At 32.9% G+C, this 25,562-nt stretch overlaps 1 protein-coding gene across 1 annotated transcript in view; it reads left to right on the forward strand.

The window, feature by feature from the left end:
• The first annotated feature begins 2,667 nt into the window (after window positions 1-2,667).
• The window catches only part of LOC118746789 (transcription factor mef2A-like), a 47,469-nt gene continuing 24,574 nt past the window's right edge, over window positions 2,668-25,562 (forward strand). Inside the window, exons 1-3 of the mRNA XM_036480699.1 lie at window positions 2,668-2,763; window positions 3,256-3,277; window positions 22,801-22,880. Of these exons, the coding sequence (XP_036336592.1) occupies window positions 2,668-2,763; window positions 3,256-3,277; window positions 22,801-22,880 (198 nt within the window). The remainder of the gene's footprint in view (window positions 2,764-3,255; window positions 3,278-22,800; window positions 22,881-25,562) is intronic.

Below are 25,562 nucleotides of genomic sequence, written 5' to 3' on the forward strand. Positions count from 1 at the left end.
AAGCACATTATTTTTCCACATCTGCCTTCAGCGTTCTCATATTTCGACTTACATACGCTATCCAGTCCGCAACAGTTGACGTAGGTTAATTATTTTACTGAAAAAATTATTGACTATGTTAAATTCCTTTGCACAGCACCTCCTGAAATAACAGAGTAAGAGCAACACGAATATTGAAATATTTTAAACATACAGCAATCATTTACATACGTCCATACATTTAAATACAAAATTAAATAAACGGCCACAAGAAAAGAAACCATAAACGAAATGCCATCATTGAAAACCGGTTGGCGAAAAAATTTTGTCTTTTAGCAGCTTTTTAAAGTGCAACATGGCGTATGAGTGTCGCTGGAAGTGAATATTCGACATTTATGGTCGTATCGAAGTGCCATGCTTACCGCCATTATTTGTTAACTACCTTTTTATATGCAGTCTGCTGATCGTTTGACAAATATTTTTTTTTTTTAATAATATTGCGAATTTTTTTTCGAAGACAACCTTTTAGCCGGCCAGCATACTGGCTGACTCCGTGTACGAAAATGCAATTATTGGCATTGCTCACATTTAATTAATGACAAAAGAAAGGCAACTTTCTTCGCTTCGCTGATTTTAATAAATGTAAACGCACACACACACACACACATAGATATACATATGCGTAAAGGTTAACGGAGCATTATGGCAATAACTGTTCAATTAAATTCCGTTTAACTCTTTTCTTTTTTATTTTTCCAACAAGTTTCCGAACAACAATAAAAGTGAAAAATGCATATTAAATTCCTTTTTGTTCACTTTTTTTTATACAAAGAAAATTTCATATGAAATTCCAACAAAATGATGCTGATGACAAGCGACTTTTTGTAGCGTAATGAGTAATTTTCATGCTGAAATACAAGAGACAATAAATGAGAGAGGCAGACAGCAGGGCAATGCAGTGCAGTGAGAGCCACAAAGAAAATTATATTATTTAAAAAAAAAGAATTAACAAGAAAAGGCCAACAACTAAAGCACTGCCTTTAATGCTTTTTCGGTTTTCACGCCTGCTTGAATTTCCTTTTCCGCTATTGAGTTTTCACTTTCCCTTACTTCGCCATTTTTAACAGCTCTGCAATATTTTCGTATTCAGCTGTCGTTCAGTTTTGCTGCTGGCAATTGGATGCTTTTCCATATAAATAAATAAACTTAAAAGCCTTTAATAAAGCAGAAAAGCAATGTCGATATAAACAAAAGGGGCAAGCGTTATCGCAAAGGCCGACCGACGGCAGCAAAAGGATGGACTTTTATGGAAGCTGCTGAAAAAGGCGATGAAGCACTTTAGTGCCTTTGTAGCAGTCGTCAAAGCATAATATAATGCTTTGTAATTATTATTGTTTTTTTTTTTATAAGTCGGTTACTGTTATGGTGGCTATTATGCGATTTTTTTATTTACGTATATATATACATGTATCTGCAACGTTGCGTTCTTCTGCGGTACGTAAATGTTACTCAACTTTATTTCCCTTTTACCGCATTGAATACTTTTTAACCGACTTCAAAAAGGAGGAGGTTATTAATTCGTCGAAATGTTTTATTTTTTTTTTATGTATATTACGTCATAAGTTTGGACCACGTTAACCGGTTTTACGAGGTGGTCCGATACTAATTTGGTTTAGAACCGGTCATCTTTTAATTTTTATATGAAAATTGAAGTTATTTTTGTTCTTTTGTTTAAAAATGGCTTGTACTTTTTCCCGAAAAAGCACAAAAAATTATTTCAATTATGTACATTAGTGTGGTGCAACTTTTGTATGGGGAAAAAAATTCATCCTATTAAAACGGGTCACCCCCTTAGTTTTTCCTTTTGATATCTGCAATATCCATACCAACATTCAGTTTTCTACTGCAACCAATACAGAGTGCTCAATCAACTTGAAAGGCGCTACTGGATCGTTGTAAAACTGTCAAAAATATTGGTGATTTTTATAAAAAGCTACTGTTGCCATAACAACTGAAGCTTTTGATATTTTAATAGATAATTTAAATTTGAAATGTTTTTAGGTTAGTTAACAAATTGTTTGATTGATACATATATGTACACAATACCTCTAGAGTAAAATATGAGCATCATGAGCATCCCCTAAATGAATACTTAGAAACGTAAAGTTTAGTATAAGCACCTCTTTCGGCAAGAGGAAACATTTTGGAAGGTGCCCAAAACCCTATCTGGGAATTTTTTTTTTTTACCGCTCTAATGTACATCACAAAGAGCAAACTATGAGTTCTTGCATTGAAAATATTTTATCCCAAACCAACGTATCGACAAAGCGGGTTTGAACATACCGATTGCGAATAAACTGCAATGAATATTATTAATACCTTGACAAATTACTTATTCCACTTTCAAAAGAAGCAACGTATATATTTATGCTTCACGCTTTCTTTTTTCTTATATTGTGTGTATTTGTATAAGCATTAAGTGTCCAACGACCATTTGACCTTTTTTTATTATGCTTCACCCGGCCGACTGCTGACTAACTAATTTACCCCTTTTACACATACATTTCACTGACATTTTTCATAACTGCATATTTACAGTTGTAATCAATTTTTTTATTACCGTAATATTTATGTACATATAACAGCTACTGTACTTTTTCTGTGTTATCTGTTTATATTTTTAGGAAAATGCTGATATTGCTGCCGTTGTTGGGTGTGTTTTTTAACGGTTTGACCACAGCGCATGTAGAGGCGAATTTAAGTTTGGAATTTAAAGCCACAAAGGTAAGTTAGCAAAAACTATTCGTATACATACGTCCCACTCCCTCTTACATACTAGACTAGCGGATTTATGAAAAAATTTACACATATCGCACACCGTCTTCAAAAGAGTCACAACTCAAAATTAGCCATTTTTGAGATTATGCGCTAGAAATGTACACAGAGCTTTTATTTACCTTTCAGCAAATGCTGGAGCAACCTTTTGTTATAATTTGTTAAAAAAACCTAAGGTAAAGTCGGCCTTGCCCATATGATTAGCATGTGCTACGAAATAGTTTTTCGCATTTTCTGACGAACGTATTATTTTGAGTTGTGACTCTTTTGAAGACGATGTGCGATATCATTCTAAAAAAAAAATATGCACAAAAACTTGGGTATTATGGCTTATAGCCTGATAAAGATTTTACACAATTAGTGTATAAATAAATAACTGTAACATTTTAATAACACCTTTTTCTTCTTATGCGCTAATTTGTCCTGGAAATTTCATTGCAGCTTTTGAGGCAACACAATCCGGGTAAGTTCAATAATTTGACTTTAATAATAAATAGTTATGCACTACGTGCTACTATGTATGTAAGTGTTCAAAAAACTGCTCGAATAATATTAAAAAAATTAAAGTTTTGTGCACTTGCGTAATGAATACAAAATAGATAAAATAAATGTATGAATAATTTGCAAACTTAAAATACTAAAATTGTTTACTCACTGTCGTCATAGTTTGCAGTGAGAAATAATTACACTGGTCTACAAATTTCAACTTTTTTTCTGCGAATAAGACGGGACCTGGTGTTTCTGAACGGATTTTTCGTGCTGAACACGAATCCGGGGTCAAAAATGTCCCATCACGTCACGTTTTCGAGAAAAAAGGGGTTGAAACCCCTAAAAACAGCGTTTTTGGCCATTTTCGAAAAATTATAGAGCTGAACCCTGACGTGGTACAAATTTTGCATATATCAGAAATTAAAGGCTAAACCGTGCCCTTTCGAATGAGCCCTATGCCGAATTGATCGCGTGCACCCTTAAAGCAGGGGGTGTATTTGTGTTTAGGGGTGCAGGAAAAATTGATCACAGAAAGAATTTAATCTTAAACGATCATAGAAAATTAATAATGCCAAGGTTTTAACTATATTAAAAGTCGCTGATTACGAATCTGCAGTTAGATTTTAAAAATTTAAGATGACGGGTCGAATATGGTGGATATAAAAAATAAACTGAAATTCGCTAAATAAAAATTTTTAAGTCCGCCATATTGGATCCGCCATTTTGAATTTTTAAAATCTAACTTCAGATTCGTAATCAGCGACTCTTAATGTAGTTAAGACCTTAGCATCATTCATTTTATATGGTCGTTTAAGATGAAATTCTTTCTGCGATCAATTTTCCCTGGACTCCTAGACACAAATACACCCCCTGATCTAAGGGTGCATGCGATTAATTCGGCATAGGGCTCATTCGAAAGGGCACGATTTAGCCTTTAATTTCTGACATATACAAAGTTTGTAGCACGTCAGGGTTCAGCTCTACAATTTTTCAAAAATGGCCAAAAACGCTGTTTTTAGGGGTTTCAACCCCTTTTTTCTCGAAAACGTGACGTGATGGGAAGTTTTGGACCCCAGATTCGTGTTCAGCACGAAAAATCCGTTCGGAAACACCAGGTCCCGTCTTATTCGCAAAACCCTTGTAGACCAGTGTTATGTAATAGAGAAGCCAACGCTACTTCTTCACTATCTGTGAGAGCGCAATTTGTTTTATTTCGCACAAGGGAGAGGCAGCAACAGATCAACCTCGTGGGGCTACATAGACATTTCCGAAGAGTTTACTCCTCTATGTTTGGGGAGGCAAATACTACGCATCTCCGAACCCAAATCTAAGTCGGAATAAATACAGAACTCTCTCCTTTAAATGCAGAAAAAATTCGAAAATTACGAAATACAAAGGCCCGGGGTTCAAGATTTGCTCATAAAACCTGCAAATCTTGCAGCGAAAGTGTGGATTCTTACGGTGTGATAAAGGTCATCTTATTAAGCCCAATCCGCAATCATAAAATAGTACAGAAACTTTGTTTTGAAAATTGAGGGCTAACGCTTGTGGGCAGCTGATTAAACCAAGTGATATTTTGACTAGTTTTAGCTATTTTTCTTTTGTTTATTTAATGCTTAATTTTTTTTTTATAAAAGTTAGCCCTTTACCTAACCAGCGCCACATAATCCACATTTCAAACAAAATTCAACAAACTTTAACATTTGCACGCAAAAATTTTAAAATTTTTATCTAGAATTTTTAGAAATATTTTGGGTATGCAGTCTTTTAGATAAATTAGTTTTAGTAGGTTAAAGTGCAAATTTCAAGTCGCTAGAAAATCGTATTGATTTTGAAAAATTTTTTGCTGATGGTGCCAGGCATTTTCTCCCATAGAAACGAAATGTTCGAGCATATTTTAAATAATTTAATGAAATATAAAATTGCATACCCAAAATTTTTCTAAAAATTTTAAATAAAAAGTTTAAAATTTTCGGGTGCAAATGTTAAAGTTTGCTGAACTTTTATAATTTTTGTGCGAAGTCAAACATGAATAAAATTGCCAAAAATAAACGGTAAGTCCTAGCTACTTTAAAATTGCACTTATTTATTATATTAGAAATGAACGCGCTGCAAGGCTTTTTGTTTTTGTTTGTTATATTTAATTGTTTAACAAAAAAAAATTACGCAAAACAAGTTGATTCATTAAAAATTGTTATTTTTGCGAGCACTGACTGAAAAATGGGCATAAAGAGGCTGAAATATTGCCACAATTATTTTTTTTGTGGGCGACAGCGAAATTTTACTATGGAACGGAGATAAAAATACATTCGTTTTATTTGACACAGTCCAATGTATATAATATGTATATGAAAGTGAATTGGCAATTAATTTTTAATGTTTTTATGTTTGTTTTTTTTTAATCCCATTGATTTAACAACAAATTATTTTAATGGAAATCCAAAGCTTTTCCAAAAGTCACTTTTACTATTTAAGTACTTGAATATTTAACTGTTTCGCAAAATATGTATATCGCGGCGCTAATTCCTTTAGTTTTAATTTAATTTAAATTTTTGTTTTTGTTTCGCTAAGTCCATCATTGTGCATTTTTTAAATCAAAATAACTTGAGTATATAAGCAGATACAACACAAATATTTATCGCTACTATGCCATTAGTGAATTCAATGCCAATGCAATTTACTCAACAAACTCACTCACTTCATATAAAAATATTTGGCATTGTTGCAAATAAAAAGTTTTCAGTCGAATTTTTGGCAGGCTATACAACATATATATATATGGGTACGAATTATAATGCAATGTACTAAGCAGTTTTCAAAAATGCTGCCTACATTTTTTATGACCTACGCTGATGGAGTATATACAAATGCATTTACATATATTTACTTATGTATACATATATTTATATGTAGTTTTATTCACTTGGGTCGCTGGTTGCTCACTAGAGAGCGCAGTTGATACCCTAAAACAACACAGCTTTTATACTTAGTTAGCCTTGAGCCTTGACCTGAAATGGGCGAGTACGCGAGTTGAGTACACAGTCAACAAAGTGCGGAATAAATATAGAGAAAATAGAAAAATTTTAAGGTAACTAACTAAGTAGAACAAATCAACTTTAACTAAGTTGATTTTGTTGTTTTAGGCAAAAAGTTTTGCATTTTAGTTATGCACACATACATATGTTAAATATATTTATACGAGTATGTATGTATGTATGAGTAACTAGAGTACTCTGTAATGTACGAAAATATCCATTTAAGCAAACACACTCGCATGCATTTTGTTAAACTCACACGCATATGAGATTGTAAATGTGTATGTGGTGTGCTTAATTACGATTTACATTTCCTGAGTTTGCAGTTAATTTGTGTGCTCTGCCAGAATATGTAATTTCAAATGAGCGAATAAATTCAGTTTTTTGCACAGTTGTTTGCGTTTTTTTTTGCAATTGTACGTAGCTACACCGAATTTTATGAGTTTGCGTGTAGTGTAGGGAAATTAATGTTACTTATACAAGCATATGCATGTATGTAAATACGTAGGTATATTCATGGGTCAATGTTGAACAAGTTAGATTGTTTGAATACAAGTTAGAGTTATTGCAGTAACTTCAGTTATTTTAGGTTTTTGAAATTAGAAATTCTACTCGAGATTATAAATTTGCATAAGTTTTGCAGGTAAATATAGAAAAAAAAATTTCTAATTTTTATATTGACTAGTAAGAATTTGGCGGCCGCTGGGGTGTAGTGGTTAGCAGTGCGCGCTACCTGGGTTTAAGCCCTGGTCAAAGCAAGATCGCAAAAAAATTTAGGAACATTTTTTTTTCTTAACAGTGTACTTCTGCTTTCTGCCATGAAAAACAGCCTCTCATAAAAATACAATCGCCGTTCGGAGTCGGCGTAAAACTGTTGGTCCCTCCGCTTTGTGTGACAACATCAAGGCGGACGCCACAAATCGGAAGAGAAGCTCAGCTTAACACTAACATATGTTCGACGTTCATTCTTTAGCGGAATTGACAAATATGCAGAATTATTCACTTACCTTTTTTAAGTACTCTCAAATAAAAGATTTCTTCAAGTTCCTCAAAATGGGAGTTTATTTAAGTGATGATATTTCCATCTGCTTAAAATGTTTGGCCGCATATCCATTATTTCCTTTTTTGAAACGTGAAATAGTCAGGGAAGAATGCGCTGGATAGGGTAGCAGTTTTTTAGACCGTTCTCAACATCGTCAGAAGAAGCAGCAGTGCTAATCAAAGGTCTAGCTATATATCTTACTGATAAAGTGTCGTTGGCATTAAATGACAAAACTTAGCAGATGATCAGCAATGGTGTCACTTTTCTCTTCACAAGCTAAAAATTTTTCTTCCGACCATCTTTTCTGATAAGAATATTGGCAATTATCATTTGCCAAAAAAAACAAAGTCATTATAAAAGGCTGTAGTAAAAAATATTTTAACCAATTCCTGCGTTTCACTCAATTATGTAAACTAAAACTTCAAAAACTAAATGCATTCGAAAATGATAAGCGTACACCGTCTCTTTATAATCATCTATTAGCTAATAATCTCTGGCTGAACATTTGCATATCAATCAAAGAGAATATCAATGAGAAATCTATGCCAATCAAATTTGTCATCAACTTGACTTCGCGGGTATGTTGACATAAACTGGAGCCAAGGATTATTAATGTAATCTCTCTAACTGGAGTCGATTTGTCAATCTTTGATATAAAATATCAAGCTTTAAATGTAAATGTGCGTTTCCATTTACACAGACAGACCGAGCGACAGATATGGTTGTATTAATCAATCAATTGCTGACCAACGATTGGCCGCAGCACAAAGATGTGCTGGCATGCAGCAAAACACGAACGAAGAGAGCAAAGCGTTTATGTATAAAATAATGCAAATAAAAGAATAATATTATCTTTGCTTGAAATTTTCAAAAGGAAATCAATTCCAGTGCTACAAGCGAGCGTAGGAGATAGAGAGGAGTGTAGGTAAGAAAGACAACTTTACTGTCGGGAATATTGTTCTCATTTGCATATGACAATTGAAGAGCAGTGCTGGGAAAACTATTCCGAGCAAAATTTATTATTAAAGAATATATGTATATGAAAGTCAAAGATATGCAAACATGAAAGGAAATAAGTGGTAAATCAAAATATTTTTAATACGTTTGCCAATATTATCAATGCAAAATACATACATGCACACATATGAGTAATATAAATATTTGTACATACATACATAGTAAGACAGACGAATATCAGCTTATGGCTATCACAAACGTTTACCTACGTCAGACCAAAAGTAAATATTTACATTTCAATAAGATTTGGTTGGCTATAGGCTAGTCGGGTTTCAAACTCAGGCAGGATGAAGAACTTGATTGAAGCAACATAAACAAATACAAAATGTGTAAATTTAATTTAAAGGTACAGAGAAAAATTTAATATTAACTGGACAGCGTAAATCTGTTATTACTTATTATGTGTTAATTTAACTTATTTATTTTAATTTTTTTTTATTTATATTTTTTTACTAATCTTGAAAAGAAACATAGCATAGAAAAGGAAAAATAGTAAGAAGTGACTGGCATCACTGACTTTCGTTTGGGTAGCAGAAATGAAGGGGAATGCAAATAAATAACTTATTTGCTCAAGATTTTATTACAGCAGCAGAAGCAGTAGCAATGTAAGGGTCAAATATTTATATTGCTATTGCATGGAGTGAGGTGGAGTGCTGAGTTGAAGGACGAACATTGAATGCGAATGAGTACGCAAATATTCTTAAGCGCATATACCGGTATTCGTAAAATTATTTTATAATTACACGTAGCTAAAATCGTTGCATTAGGTAAAGTTTACATTTGACGTAAACTTTCTTTCGCCCAATTATTAGCAGTAAAATTTAGAGAAATAGGGATACCGAACTGATTTCAACACTATTCGAAAGGTATATTGCAGTAGATGAGAAGAGTTTCTATGATTTTAAAATTTGTCGAAAATTACGGCCAAAATCGGAATTTAAGAATTTGCGTATTTGTGTATAGTTGTTGTTGCAACATTTATGGAGATATCGATTTATTTCGGGATATATACAGTTGTGAGTTATCGAAATTTAGCACAGTTATCGAAATAGTCGAGTTATCGAATTTTGTTGTGTTATCGGATTTTAGTATTTTTGAAATTCATTGAATTATCGATATGTAACAAATTACACAAATTCATCGACGAACTGGAATTTATCGGGCCAAAGTCCTCTAAAGACCTTCAAAGATATACAAAATTTTAGTCACGTTTTAGTTTCAAAGCAGGAGATTTTCCGGCAAGGTATTTTGCGCCTCATAAGTAAACTACGTGCTAAGTTAGAAAACCGCTTCAAGGGTCGTAGAAAACTCGAAAAACGGTCGAATTTTTAAAGTGAGTAGTCCTAGTAAAAAATAAAAATGCCAAAGTCGTTAAATTTACGACCGCGATTGGGATTACAAATACGGTTACGATTATGACTACGACTACCTTTACGGTAACGATTACCCTTATGACTATGATTGCGACTACGACTAAGATTATGATAACAATTTCGATAACGATAACGAATACACCTACGATTTCGATTACTGTTACAATTACGTTTATAATTGAGATTACGATTAATATTAAAATTAGGATTACGATCATGTTTACGAATTCAACTAAAATTACGACTACCATAAGGACCTTCGATTACGATTAAGGTTGCGATTCTAATTACGAAAACAATTTTAATTACGACTACGAACACGATACCGATTACAATTAAGGTTGCCTAACCATTGCAGTTACGATAATGATGATAACAATTACGACTATGATTACAATATCGATAAAGACAACGATAACGAGAACAATTACGACTTCGATTGCTGTTAAAATTAATTTTATGATTGAGATTATGATTGCGGCTATGACTAAAATTACGATAACGATACTGTTACAATTACTTTCATGATTATTATTAAGATTTAAATTAATATTACGATCACGTTTAAGAATAGAATTTCGACAACGACTATTATTACAACTTAAGATTACGACTAAGGTTGCATAGCAATTATAATTATGAATATGGTTACCTTTGCGATTATTTTACGGGGTGCGATTACGATTACAGTGGCGATACCCATAGATAACGATAACTATTTGAGGAAGAACAATTTATCAAAGCCTGTAACTTAAACCGGTTTATTTTACTGCATTTTTCATTCTACGGCCAAGCCGAAATCCTTGGTGGCTAGCGCTCTTTTGTTTAATTATACGATTTTTGAATTTAAAAGTAAGGAAAATAAATAAATATCTAAGTACGTGCATTCCCCAAAAGCAAATGCAATATTTTAAACTTGAAACCCAATTTTTTTTAAAACAAAATGTGATGTCCATTAAGCAATATTTCTTCTAGCATATGAACACACATACACATACAAAGCAATTCATATGAGGCCACCACAAAATAACGATAGTAGTAAATAATAACTTTCATAAATTGTAGAAGTTAAAAGTCAAATTGTTAAGTGCACTTTTTAGTGTCCAAGAGCACGTGACCGAAACACCAGCAGTGGAAGTCTATGAAGGAAAAGTTTGCAAGAACAATTGAAACTCTGAAGCAGAGGTATAATATAACGGCGCCTAAAGCACAATGCAACCGAATTATTATGTATCCAAAGTCATATGTACGTCCACATGTACTCGTATATCCTCAAATACATATGCATACATACATGAGTCACACGAATACCTATGTGTATTTATAAGAATGCACGCTTGAATACCTTTGCGGCGAGCAACTTTAGCGCACTTGCACGAAAGAAGCAGTTAAAGTTTGGGTAGTGCAATGGGAAAAGCAGCATATTTTTTACTTATGTACATACATACATATATATGTATGTACATATTTATACTTACTTAAATGCAACAATTTAAGCATGTATAGTGGGAACTTCTGAAGAAACCAAAACTTAACCGCCAATTTTATTATTTTATTAACTATGGAGAATAGAAAACAATATAAAAAAATGGTAGTCATAAGTTTATAACTGAACATTAATATTTGTTTTCAACAACATCCGCGGTACGAAAGTGTAAGGGAGCTTTGAAGTTTACAAGTACATACTACATATATATAAGTCCACACTATCAGAAGTAAGCAGGGTAAATCCGGCAACTGTCTTTCTCGCACACTCTTTCGAAAGACAAAAGAAAAAAGAAAAAAATATGAGAAAATAAAATTTAAAAAAGACATTCTTTTTAAAACAATAAAATCTGAAAACTAAAAGAAAATTAAATTAAAAAAAGAAAAAAAATTTAGGAGTAAAGAAAGTTTCTAAAAATTCCATAGATGAAATTAAAAAAAATATATTTTTCTTTTTAATACAAAATCTGAAAATAAAATTAAAATTTGTATTGAAAGAAATATAATAAAAAAAAATAAAGTATGTATATTCCTAAAAGTTCAATGAGAATAAGGAATGTCAATTAAAATTTATTTATTTATCAAATACTTTGGTAAAACTTAAATAAAAAAAAAATATTGTACTTTTTAAAACCATAAAATTTAAGAAATTTAAGAAAATTATACTAAGAAAAAAAATATTTTTCTTTTTAATACAAAATCTGAAAATAAAATGAAAATTTGTATTAACAGAAATTTAATTAAAAAAAAAATAAATAAAGTATGTATATTCCTAAAAGTTCAATGAGAAGAAGGAATGTCAATTAAAATTTAGTCATTTATAAAATACTTTTGTAAAAATTAAATAAAAATAAAAAATATTGTACTTTCTAAAACAATAAAATTTAAGAATTTTAAGAAAATTGTACTAAGAAAAGAAACTAAACTAAAAAAGAATTTGTTTTCTTAAAAATTAAATGATATTAAAAGCAAATATATTTTTTCTGTTTAAAGCAATAAAATCTATAAATAAAATAAAAAAAAATTAGTTTCTAAAGATCAAATGAAATTTTAAAAATTATATACATATTTTCCCTTTTAAGATAATAAAATCTAATAATTAAATGTAAAAAAGCACACAATTAAAAGTGAAAAAAAGAATAAAAACCTATTCCCCAAGGACTCGAAACCGTATCTTTGTTGTTGATTTAACAGCATACAAATATCCCAAAGAGTTTTTGGGGAGTGATTTGCTAAAATGACAGTCCTTGGCCAGATTTAAATCAAGGTCGTTGCGATTACGTAGACCCTATTGTCGTGGGAACGAATGCGTATCTCTCGATACAAGCGCTTTCTGGCAAATGAGCTTTCCGCCGCTAATGGTGCATGAGAGAGCTTTTCTTCTAAGGCTTTTGTGTAAACTAAAAAACGTCTTTCGAACTAGCTTGCATCTGTCTTCCACTTGTCTTGCGAAAGACATTTTACAATCGTTATATTTTGATTTTTTTGCTAACAAAATAATCGTTATTTTGGATATTTAGTTCTTCGATCATTTTTAACAATCATAACGGAGACTGCCATTTAATAGTCGATTTAAATTTTTTATATCCTTAAAATTAAATCTAAAAATAACGATTATAATATTATCCAAAAATAAAAATCAAAAATATCTCTTTAAAATTTATCGATAAAATAAAAATTTATAAATTACGATTATTATTAGTTTCACTAATAAAAAAATCTTAAAATCAGATAATTATTACGCTTCCTTTCATAAACTATGTACGTTTTTTTACTGAAACGATCAATATTTTGTAGCAATATTGAAATTAATCGTAGTTGTTGCTATTTCGTTATCAAGCTCGAAATTTTACATTAGTATTTACTCAGGCGAAATGCCGAATTTAGATATCACAGTATTTAATATTCAGCAAAAAAGTGCATATTTCGCTTTGGTGATACTTTGCTAAATTACAATTTCGTCAGCAAAAATAAAATAAAAATTTGAAATAAAACACACAAGCCTAGTAGCGTTTTTCCTCAATCTATGCTATAACTGCCAAATCCTAGAGAAATATGACACTCTGCACTTAAAATCAATAATTCGCAATTTTATTATTATCCTTTTTCCGAGAATTGAATAGCTGAAAATCTCATTACACTAATGCCCATAAATTTGGTTTGTCATTTGTCAGAATCTACAGGGCGTATACGTAACTAATGTGCTGTCCCACACATACATGCACACATACTTAATACGACCTTACGTAGCATTCTCACATGCGCTTGTCAATGCCTTGCAAATCGACATTGCCGACATCTGTGACTGCTCACTTATGTACATATATGTATGTATATATACAAATATACTATGCTCATATGTACATACACACCTACGTTAATATTTAGTCACATAGCTTGATGCATACTTATATAAAAGTGCAATTTTCTAAATGCATACCAAAGAACTTTTCTACCCAATTACTCTCATCTTTCCTTTTTCTGCAATTTCTATTTTTGGTCTAATGTAGTTTACAACGCATTCAGAAATGCACACATACATATATATATGTATATGTAGACGCCGATATTTCAAGGCAAAAAATTATGCTTAAAAGTCGGTATGTTTTTGCTTTTCATCATAAATACCAAGTGTGAATATACGTCACACTATTTCTGTTGCAGGCTTTTGATTAAAATTCGTACATATGTATGTCTGCACGTATGCACAAATGCGGATTTATGACTCTTTGTAGGCGTAGATATATGCACGTATGTATGAGAACTTGTAGAAATTATGCGCACTGCATTGCAAGCAAATCGACTTACCGAATGCTTTTGAGTGACTAATGTTCTACGTTAGATGGCAAGTCAACTTAAATCTTTTTCGCTTATTTGAAAATTAAGATTCGTTGGAACGTCGTTGATTCTCGCATATTATTTGTTCCTTTGATTTCCTCTTTTCTTAACTCAATGCCGTGCGTTACTCAACTAGTTTCTTTCGAAAAAATTAATAATTAATTTAATTTTAATACGAGTAGAATAGTAACCAGATTTCTTCTTATAATTTGTTGGGTGGGGTCGAGTGTTAAAAACGACGCCAATTGCATTAACCTCTTTTTCAAAGATCGGGCTCCTAACGGTATCGGAGCAGGCGTATTTTTTCCTATACTGAAGCTTTTAGCGCACAGTGGTTCAAAACTGATATTTATTGTGCAGTTTTCACTCACTTTGAATACTTAATTTTTTTATGAAAGCTTATCTAATTTTCAATAGACTAGGTAGTACTAAAATTTTATAGTCAATAAAACTGCATGCCCAAAAGTTTTCTAAGAACTAAAACAAATTTAATTTTGGTGAAATTTTTTCGCAGATCTTAGGAAAAATCATAGTAATGTTTTTCATTATTTCCAATTGTTGAAAAAGTACTTTGCTTCTGCTGCAAATTTTCTTGAAGAAATAAATATTCTAGCACTTTTTCCTTGAGAGCTGCAAACTGATTTAAGATAGAAGAAAATTTCCTATACATAAACCTCCTCAAGGTGAAGCTAAAAATTATTAAAGCTTTTTTGTTGGTTCTTTGAGTGCTAAGAGACCACTTTCACAAGCGATGGTCTGGTTAAAGTGATCTATTTTGCTTTTGCGACTGCGTCAAATAGACATCACTGCAACTCATCTTGGAGTGTGAGGCCGTTTTACGAGGAATGGAGAGATCAACCCCCGGGATCTATTCTGAAATTTATAGAGCCTTTTATGAACTGTGATTTAGATTGGAAGCTCCCCTATTATGCTTTATATTATCAAGTTAAATAACACAAGAGTGAGTTGCCCGGCCTAAAACCTTGCCAAATTGAAACATGGCGTCGTAGAAGCGGGTTCTCTTCATGCTTTCAAAAGCGCCTTTAAAATCGATGAAAAGGTGGTTTGTCCATTGGTTTTTGGAGGGTTTATTTTATAGAGCTTTTCAGGATTTCTTGCGCTGTTAGCTTCAGTCTCTCATACAATATCGTCTAAAGAACTTTATAATGCTAACATAATGCTAAAGTACACTCAGGATTTAGAAAATTTTGGAAAATTTTTTTGGGTATGTAGTTTTGTAGATTGTTAAACTTTAGTATAGTAAAGTGTAAGTTGAAAGCGGCTAAAAGTGCGCGTTGATTATTAATAATTTTTTCCCTTACATTTCGAGCACATCTGCATGTTGTATAGTTTATATTCTTATTTAATATATTATTAAAAATCAGCGCGAACCAGGGACCGACCATAAGGGTTATTGGTGAAAACTGTCATGGAAAAATCCACTATGAAGGAAATGTTCTACAACTAAGTGATACATACGAATCGATTTATTTTTTCACTGAGGCCCAAATTTGAAAATAAATTTTTATTTGCTATTTTTATGCAAAATTAAAAAAACTAAAAATTATTTTTTATTTTTATATTTTATGTCTTAGATAACAATTATTGAAGACTTTTATTTATAACATATAAAAAAAATTGTCTGACGTCAAAGCGTACTGCGGTAGCCTTGCCGAAAATGTCTATAATTACAACGCTAAGCATAATATTAAGTGCCTAGCGCCGCGCTGATTTCATCAAGGGCGGCCCTTTGATCGCTTTCTAACTTTTTAATTAATGTAGGAAGTCAAGTTAACCGCAACGAACGATATTTAAAAATTTCTATAGGGCTCTAAAGTGCACTCAAGTTTTCGGTCAAATTTTTTCCCACCCATTTTCGTAGAACATTTTAACTTTCTTACCATCACTTAACTTCACTAAAGTCGAGATTCTACGAGTTCTAGTACTATATATGTGTGTATGTATATATACCAACAGTATGTAAAGAAAAAATCTACGTGCTCACCTGTTATCATTATTACTATTAGAAGCGTCAGTGCAAGCCCTTGATATCTGCTCTACTTACACTTAAACACATATGTCTGCAAAAAAAATTCTTTTTGCCATTAAGCTGAAAAACCTTTTAACTTTTTACCATTTCAGCCATTATCTGTCTTGCTTACTTCACTTACTTTTCGTTTTTACCACACATTCATTTCGCATAGCTATTTCCACCCACATGCATATGTATATAATGCATTCGGCTCTTCATCCGCTTGCGTTTGAAGCAAGTCAAGTTATACTCAAGGCTTGCCTCAGCCATTACTTTATTGGCATTCCATTTCACTTTGACTCATACACCAGCTTTTTCCTACATATAGTTTTTTCTTTTTTTTTTCTTTAATTTTCTCCCTTCTTTGTATCTAAGCCTCAACTGACTACTTGTTCTGGCTAGTTGACTTGCTGCCTGCTGCCTTGGTTGGCTAACTGCCACTCATACTACTACACAAATAGACTTCCGTTGACATTGACATGTCATGTTCATGGCGCGCGGGTGAGTGAATTGAGGTACATAAATGGCAGTAAGAAAAAACAAAAAAAATGCAGTCAACCTCAAGTGGTTGAGTCACGTGTTGCCACATATCCGGCGCAGAAAGCTTGCTTTGCAGTAGTAAATGCATATACATACTTATATAGTTTTACAAAAACATACATAAATTTTGTACATATTTATAAAACTATGCATGCGGCATGTAAAAATTTTGTGTAAGGTCGTCTTGAAAGGACCTACATATTTTGCACTCATAAACTCTTCAAAACATGCATTGCATTAGCACATGTTAGCATACATACATATGAACGAATGCTTTTCTGTAAGTACATGCATATATACATATACATTTGTATGTGCGAACGAATAAGCGTCTTTCGCACAGATATACAAATACGCTATCTTTTTCGTCGATTTTGTAGTACATGGCGTATGAGCAACATTCAGAATATACTTTGCTTTCCTTTCATAAGTTTGTTTTGATTTTTGTTTTACTGGGTTTTTGTTTTTCTTCACAACTACATACATATGTACGTAGTTGTTTTTTCACCAGGTCCGTAAAATGCTCATGAGTACAAAACAGTTTAGTTTCTTAGTTTGCTTCCAAGTGTCAAAATGCCTTCCAGTCAAGTTAAGCACTGCTTATGACAAAATACTTAAACGTTTGTGTTCAGAATGAGTTGTCTGCCAGGGTAAATAAGCTAATAAGACTAGGAATTTATATCTTCTCTTTGCCGATGTATGAAAATAATTGAAATCCGATTTTCTTTTAATTATAAGTTTCTTTGATTTTTTGTTTAAAAGTCCCCCGCTTGAATTTCAAAATTAATTGGTAATCACGGTCAAAATCGTCCTTTAAAAATTACTGTATTTGTGTATGGGTGTTGTTGCAACCTGTTTAATTTGAGCTGTTTTCGCATTTTGTTTTACTTTTAATTTGAAATTAAACTTTGTAATAAAGATAAATCTGAAGATGAAGAAATAAATGATAACGATGAAGACAAAAGGAGAAGGCAAAAGTGAAGATAAAGCGAAAATAGAGACAATGAGATATACATAAGAATTAGGGCAACTGAAAGAGTAGGGAAATTAATTGCATTAATTGACAGAAATCGAAATAAATTAAATAGTTATCGAAATTTATCTAATCATCGAAGTTTATAGTTATCGAAATTTATCGAGTCATAGATGCTTATTGAGTTATGGCAACGTATCGAATTATTCACATTGGCCGAAGTTTATTGGGTTGTCGGAATATATAGATACAGAAACTTAGTTGTCGAAATGTGCGGATAGTTATCGAGCTATAAAAATTTATGGGATTATCGAAATTTATCAAGTTATTGAAATTTATTTAATTATCATTATTTATAGACTAAACGAAATTTATAGGGTTTTCGTAATGCATCGAGTTCTTTCAACTTACAGAGTTATCGATAATTATTGATCTACTGAAATTGTTCGATTTATAGAATCGAAGCTTATGGAATTTTCAATATATATCGATTTATTGAAATTTCAAGGTTGTATAAATTTACCGAGTTATCACTGCATATCGTAGCGTAATGAAGTATCGAAATTTTTCGATAGCTTTCGAAAAATATGGAGCTGTCAAAATCAAAAATTTATAAAAGTATCCAAATATATATACATTTTTGAGTTATCGAAATTTAACTAGCCCACGAACTTCACAGTTATCAAAATTAGCCGCGCTATCGAATTTTGTTGAGTTATCGGATTTTAGTGTTTTCGAAATTCATCGAGTTATCGATATGTATGAAATCACTGAAACTTATCGATAGACTGGAATGTGTCGGGTCAATACCAAGTCCTGCCGAAGTTCTCCAAAGACCTTGAAAGATATAAAAAATTTTACTCTCGGTTTAATTTTTAATTTTCATTTAGATAGCTCGTTAAAAGGCCTAACAATCAGTAGGAAAAAAATTTTAAATTTTCTGCCGGAAATTGGAAATTTAGTATTTTTTTAAAACATCTAAATTTTTGAATTCTTCAAAGACAAAAACTATAAACTAATATATAAAAATCTCGTGTCACAAAATAAAAAAAATCAAAACACAATTACGAGGATTGATAGAAGTCTTATTGATAATTTTGGCATAACATTAAGAGTTTCATCCTGCGGAATCCCGGTTAATGTTAGAACGTTTAAGGGAATTGCGAATTGAGATGTAAAGAAAATCATATAAGTTCTTTGGGTTTTATATTTCCACTTTATTAGGCTGAGCAATAGCAAGACGGCCGGATAACTCTAGTAGTTATGATATATGTAAATAAAATACTGCTAAAATTATTTTCGTTTGCTTTTCGAATCTGAATTGGAGTATTTCAGCATAAGCTACCTTGAAGACCTCTTATAGAAAAATCATCATAAAAGATGTCAATGCTTCATACTCATTAAGTTAAGTTATTCTATTAATGTAGCCATAGCTGTATCAACTGCAGATATTAAATGTACATTAACACATTAAAATTTTCCGCAAGTTTCCCTTTGTTTTTGGCACACCTTTCTTTTTTTGATCATTTTCCAATGTCTACTTTAAGCAATTATTTCTTCGCCAAAGCCAGTTCGAAAATTTAAAACCTATTCTTTCATTAGTATTTGAATAAAATGGCGCAACAAAAAAATAAAATCGATTCAAATAATTGAAACTTTGCCATAAATCACGCCTATTTTTTTTTTAATTGCATAATCCTGTTTAATACTACAAACATTTATCCCATATAAAATTGAAAACACAGCTTTATTTGCACTTTGCAATCAAGCAGTGGCAAAAAATTCGATGATACTCTAAGCGCAAAGTAAATGCTCACAGAAGCCGACTTAATAAAAAAAAGCAGCAAAGTATTTTTGTGGAAAAATGACAGTGGCATGACACAAGTGCACTCAAAAAGAGTACTTAAAAAGTATTTAGTGAGACTTACGCTTTAGCTTAATTAAACACGCATCAAACTTTAGCAAAAGCAAAAGGGAAATAGGAAAAAAAAAATAGCTGAAACCTGAAGAATGAGAACAAAGTATGAGGCGGGCGGGAAAACACATTCGTGTACGTACGCATTTCCACGAGCATATTCATACACGTTTAAGTTATAAAAAGTTTGGAGAGGATTTAAAACAAATATACTACTTATGTAAGTGTGTAATTACACAGGCATTTTAATTGCATACTAAATATTGAAATATCCCTCTCGGTAAATATCAGCAGGTAACTGATACAAAATTTAATTGAAATTTGTTTACTCTAAATATATTGCGCTTGCGAGTTAGACTGGTAGATAATAAGCCGATAAAGAAAACTTTCAGCGTATAAGTTATCCATAGTAAACCACGAAATAACTCGTAAATTTTATTGTAGCCCAAAATGTTAAAAATTTTAGCATTTTTTTATTTAATAAAAATGAGCTAAGACTTTTAAGCACTGGATAGCTTAGGGAAAAGTATTTAGATAATGCAACCAACAATCGCGCCTACATTGATGGGGTGTGATTAAAACCTACAAAGACATCCGAATAATATCTCAGTGAACCTTGATCGTCGCGATATATTTCTATTCTGTTTGTCCTTTAGTAGAGAGTTTTGTAAAATTAAATTTAAAATATAAAATTTTTCTTTTTAAAACAATAAGAACTAAACTAACGGAAATTCAAAGTAAAAAAGAAACAAATCTGAAACAAGTAATTATTAAGCAAAACACACAACCGACTTCAATTCTCATATAAAAATTTAGAAGTACTGTTAATTTTTTATGATCAAATGTTCAGATCTGAACCAAATTAGTATGGGACTATTTAACTACTAACTTTCCGATAGAATTATCGAAAATTGTCTTTTCTGTCTTTCGAAAGACTAATAAGGGTATGTGTCAACGAGCAGGTCTAGCGTTAGATATCATGTTTGTCTGAAAATTTAGTGAAATAAAAAGATAAACTTTTATTTTAATCATAAATGAAAAGAAAAAAATCAAAAAAATTAGACAAAAAAGTTAAAATCAACTTAAAAAACTAAATGAAAAAAGGTATATTTATATTTTAATAATTACTTTTCTTTTAAAAAACAAGAAAAAATAATTAAAAGAAAATTTAATTAAAAAAAGAAAAAAACTACATATTAAATTAGATAAAAAATATATGTTTCCTTTTAAAAGAATAAAATCTGAATATTAACAAAATATAAACTTAAAAATTAAATTTGATTTAAAAAATATTGTTTAAAACAATAAAATCTTAAAATTAAAGCCACCTATATTAAAGAAATTAAATAACTTTCTAAAAATGAAATGAAATTTAAAATAAATTTTTTCTTTAAAATAATAAAATCTAAATATTTAAAAAAATTTGTTTAAAAAGGATAAACAAACAATTATAGATAAGAAAAAAATACATAAAAATTGTGTTAAATAAAATAAATATTTTTCTTTTTAAAAAATCTAACAATTAAAAAAATTTAAAAATTAAATAAAAAAATAAAAACAAAATCCGCAACGCGAGGATTCCAATCTCGGTTTTCTCTCTCGGCCGTTGCGACTGTTGGAACAGCGCGAGCAAAATGATATACTTAGGGCCAAATTCACAGTGCATAGTTAACTCAGACTCGGCAGTTAATTACAGATATTCAGTATTTGCACTGTGAATTTGGCCCTTATAATATGTTCATATATCTCTATTTGAAACATGCTCAAGTTCTTTCTGTCAAAAGAGCTTTTCGCAATGAAGGTTGGCAAAGTAGCTTTTTTTTGTAAAGGCAATGTCACACGATTGGGCATTTTTCTTTATCCCAATCACGAAAAACAATTTGTCCAATCTTTTCAATAGAAGTTTGCTGTATTATGCCAATCGTGTGACTACAAAAAAAATGCCGTTTCAATATTTTTATTTTGTACCAATAACCCAAAATAAAAAATATACAAATGTACCAATCGTGTGACACTGCCTTAAGACTTTCATGACGGCGTAAACAAAATCTTTCCAACTAACTGGCCCTTCCGCCTTTGAACTGTCTTACATAAATTCTTGCAAGTATTTTAGCCAATGTTTTCCTGTAAAAATGTCGATACACCTATTTTGCTAACTGATATCGTTCTCGATGCATTCGAGTTTTTTACAGAAAAAGTTTTTTTGCCACACAGGACAGAAAACTTGAGAAAATATTGGAAGTCGCTGATAGATTTCGCATTTTCATTTAGGTGCTGCGAGCGCGTCTTACAATACACCGATTTCCAGTACTAAATATGAAAATTTTGTCACCCAAACTTTTTGTTTCAAATAAAATTTCTTTTAATTTTCAAATTATTTTCGCCTCAATATATAGTACATAGAGCAATCCTCTGTGTTTTGAAATTCAATGCACCTAAATCAGGAAACTAATAAGATTGCTTGCTCTCTAATCGCACAGCACACTCCACACATAGCATTCGTGGTTGATATACATGTGTATGTATTTTCGAAATTGCCACTTAACTTGACAGGCAAAAAGTTTTATATTGCCGCAATCTCTTGTGGATTTAATACCTCCAACCGCTCCATTTCGCTACAAAATATCATTCGAGCTACCATAAAACTAATATAAAACTCCACACACTAGTACGAATACGACTCCCTCGACATGCCAATGTTATACATTTTTACAGATCTACTGGGTAGCGCAAATATCAAATAGAAAATACAAACAAATATTTCAACTTACTCTCTATGCACGTGTAAATGGACATATCAAGAAACAATGCAACAAAGTCAAATACAACACAATTTCATTTCATTTCAAATGCATTTTTCGCAACAATGCAACAGCCAGCAATGCGAGTAGTAGTACCGGTACTACGAGTATTCGAGCAGTTTGACTAAGCCTTTTGCTGGTTTATTTTATCAAACACTTTTTTATGTAAACATAGTAATACTCTAAATGCATCTATCTTCATTTGGTGTTATAAATTTCGTTTGTTCTTTTTTCTCCTTTTTCTTCACAATTTTCAATTCAACAACTCAACTTAACTGCGCCGCTGCCACTGCCGCCGGTATACACAATCGCTTCAACATCATCAACATATCAACACCGCTCGTATTTCTGTTGGCAACAAACAACCACCACTGTTTGTGTGTGTACTCGTATATTCAACTTGTGGCTATCGTACTTTGTGCAACATATGTGCAACGTTTGTGCAGCTAACTGTACAGTTGGCAATACAACATATGCACATGGACAGACATTTAAATTGGATTGTAAAACACAATGTGTCTGCGAGGTAAGTTGACAAAATGGAGTGAAAGGGGCGAACGCTTGAGTGAGTGTTTGTGTGCAGTTTAAGCAAGGAGGAAAGGAGTGAAAGGGAGCAGTGAGATAAAATGATTGTTGAACATGCCAGCTTAGGCAGCATAAAGCTAGATATAAACGTAAACGTGTGCATGTAGTGTTTTATATTTATTAACAAATGTGTGGCTGTACTTTTTTCCATTCATTCAATATTATTGTTAGCGCTTTTATTATTTCAATTCCACTGTAGCCTACACTTTTTCCATTTATTTAGGCTTTTCTTTTTTTGCTGTTTTACTCTCATTTTCTCGTGTGTCTCTCAATTTCCTTTAGAGGTAAGTATTTGATTTGGTATTTGAAAAATGCCTGTAGGAAAAATACTACACCAAAAAGCTTTGGCGCAGAGATTTTTCTACATCCGTCACTTTAAAGCAATCTGAATGTCGGAAAAATTTTACTAGTTCAGTTGAACAAAGCGTTGTAACCGAAAATCCTCGGGGTTACCTTCGACAGTCTGCTGTCCTTCTCAGCAGCACACAACCGCAGGACCGCGGAGTCCTCGCTAAAGCAAGTCAGAAGGCAACCTTACGAACTGACGGACGAATTCCAGAGGTTAATAAAGCAACCTCTGCACCCGACAGCATATGTACAGGCCTTGAACGGCATTCACAGGGGCCTCAAGTTACATAGACTCCCGACCTGTGATTGCCGGTTTGGGCACTCAACCAGCTGACGTGGGCGAGACAGAGCTTCGTCTGCCTCGGGAGACTCCGATCACAATAGCCCCTTCTTCCTGGCTACTGCAGCAGGTTAAACTCGTACCTGAGTAGTCCAATTCGATGTTTTGCCCTCGGAGTGTACGTACGTCTAAAACACTGGAAGCTTGCCTTCCGTCTATTACATAGCCTCATGGATCTTTTTATACTTTAACCAGTACTGCATATGTTTTGAACCCCGCGAAGACGATCAGCCTCAGTCCGTTATTGGACGTTTCATCATAGAGGCTGAATTATTCGAGGGTGGGCCTAAGTATCCCTTTCTTACCACCCCTGGTATTATAATCGCCAAACGCAAGCCTCTCTCCCACCACAAATCAAACACCGAATTTGCACTGCTTTCCGTGGCAGCTACAGTAGAAGTCGCGAGGCCCCAGATATTTTATGCCTTGTGCTGTCCAAAACCACTCTTAGATATCGGTGATGACAGCTTTTGTCCTTACGAGAACATCAACCAGCCGGACAGAGGCACCTTCGCCATTAAGGGTCCGACCATTCCAGGTGTATGCGTTAAAATCGTAGTCCTTTAAATGCTTGCCTCCCCGTCTCATCCGAGTCTTTGTTATAATTTTTCATTGGAGCCTGTGTTTACTTGGCGGGTTCTAAACCCAGCGCACAACCCATTGCTGGGAGGGTGGTTGGAGTTTCTTAACCAAGTAGACGTTTATATAGCGAACCGTTTGCTCCAAGACAGATGCCCGCTTGCAGCCGCACCTACTGATGAATAGACGCTGCAGAATTCAGTGAGCCCTTTAACCGAATAAGTCGGAGTGGCCCCGCCGAAGCTCCCACTCTTTCTGCCGTGACCCAAGGCTGCACTTGGATTGGTTACCGCATCTCGCACATGGGTTTCTCACGTTGCCCAGAGAGCGCGAACGAGGATGAAGACGAAGGAGTCGGGATTGAGTATAGCCGGGCCACTGTAACTATATACCCAGCACAACGACTATACCCCATTGCTCCCCATACCGCCAAGATAAAAAGGGGCTTCGTCGAATAGATGATTTTTCGAGCCCAATTGTTATTAATTTCATTTGCATTATATCACAATATTGTTCAAGCGGGAAAAACCTGTCACTGTCAAAATAGCATACCGTATCTAAAACCACGTTTGATATCGATCAACTCCAAGAGCTCCATCCCAATCCTAAAGGAGTTGGCGGTGTTGCTCAATGTCAGTTTACATATGTGTAAGTTATTCGGGTATATCCAATTCACATTCCGTAAATTATTTTTCGTCTTGCGGAAAGTGGACTTTAAAATACGGAATTCGATCGTGCGTGTTGATTCTCCTTTCTCGAATATATTTTAAGATTTTGTGGTTGATGAATATCTGGTATATACTAGTATATTAAACAGGGTCTCTAGACGCACTAACCCGGTACTCGCAGCATCGCGCCACAGAAATATAAGAAGCTTTAATGTAGCAAAAGCACCCTTCCCAGTAAGTCCAGAAAATAGTGTTGAGCAAAGGAGGCCGCCAGCTGAAAAGCCCATTCAATAAAAAAGAGCTGTTTATAATAAAAATAAACAAAATTTGTAAATATTTACCACAGCCCCAAATTCCTCACAGTACCAGCACCGATGACGCCCTTCTCTACAGGGCTACTAGTTAAATGCAAACTTCGCTTTATTTCTCATTGTCAATGCTGCAAAAAATGCCAAAGCGTATTAGAGTAAATTGAATTTATGTGGCAATAGGATTTCTTCAACAAAGTGAGGGTGCAAGTAAATGCGACACTGGGTATGAATAAAAAATGCAGGTGCTAGACATTTAGGTGAAAATAAAAATTGTATTGAAACGAGAATAGGTAAAATTCTATCAAGGTAATGAAAAAATGCCAATGTGTTTAAGCAATTTCAGCAGCAAACACGTTCGCATATTGTCAAGCCGACAT

This window comes from Rhagoletis pomonella, unplaced genomic scaffold (assembly GCF_013731165.1).
Source record: "Rhagoletis pomonella isolate Grant_MI unplaced genomic scaffold, Rhpom_1.0 Rhpom_scaffold_00011, whole genome shotgun sequence".
In the NCBI taxonomy this organism is placed as follows: domain Eukaryota; kingdom Metazoa; phylum Arthropoda; class Insecta; order Diptera; family Tephritidae; genus Rhagoletis; species Rhagoletis pomonella.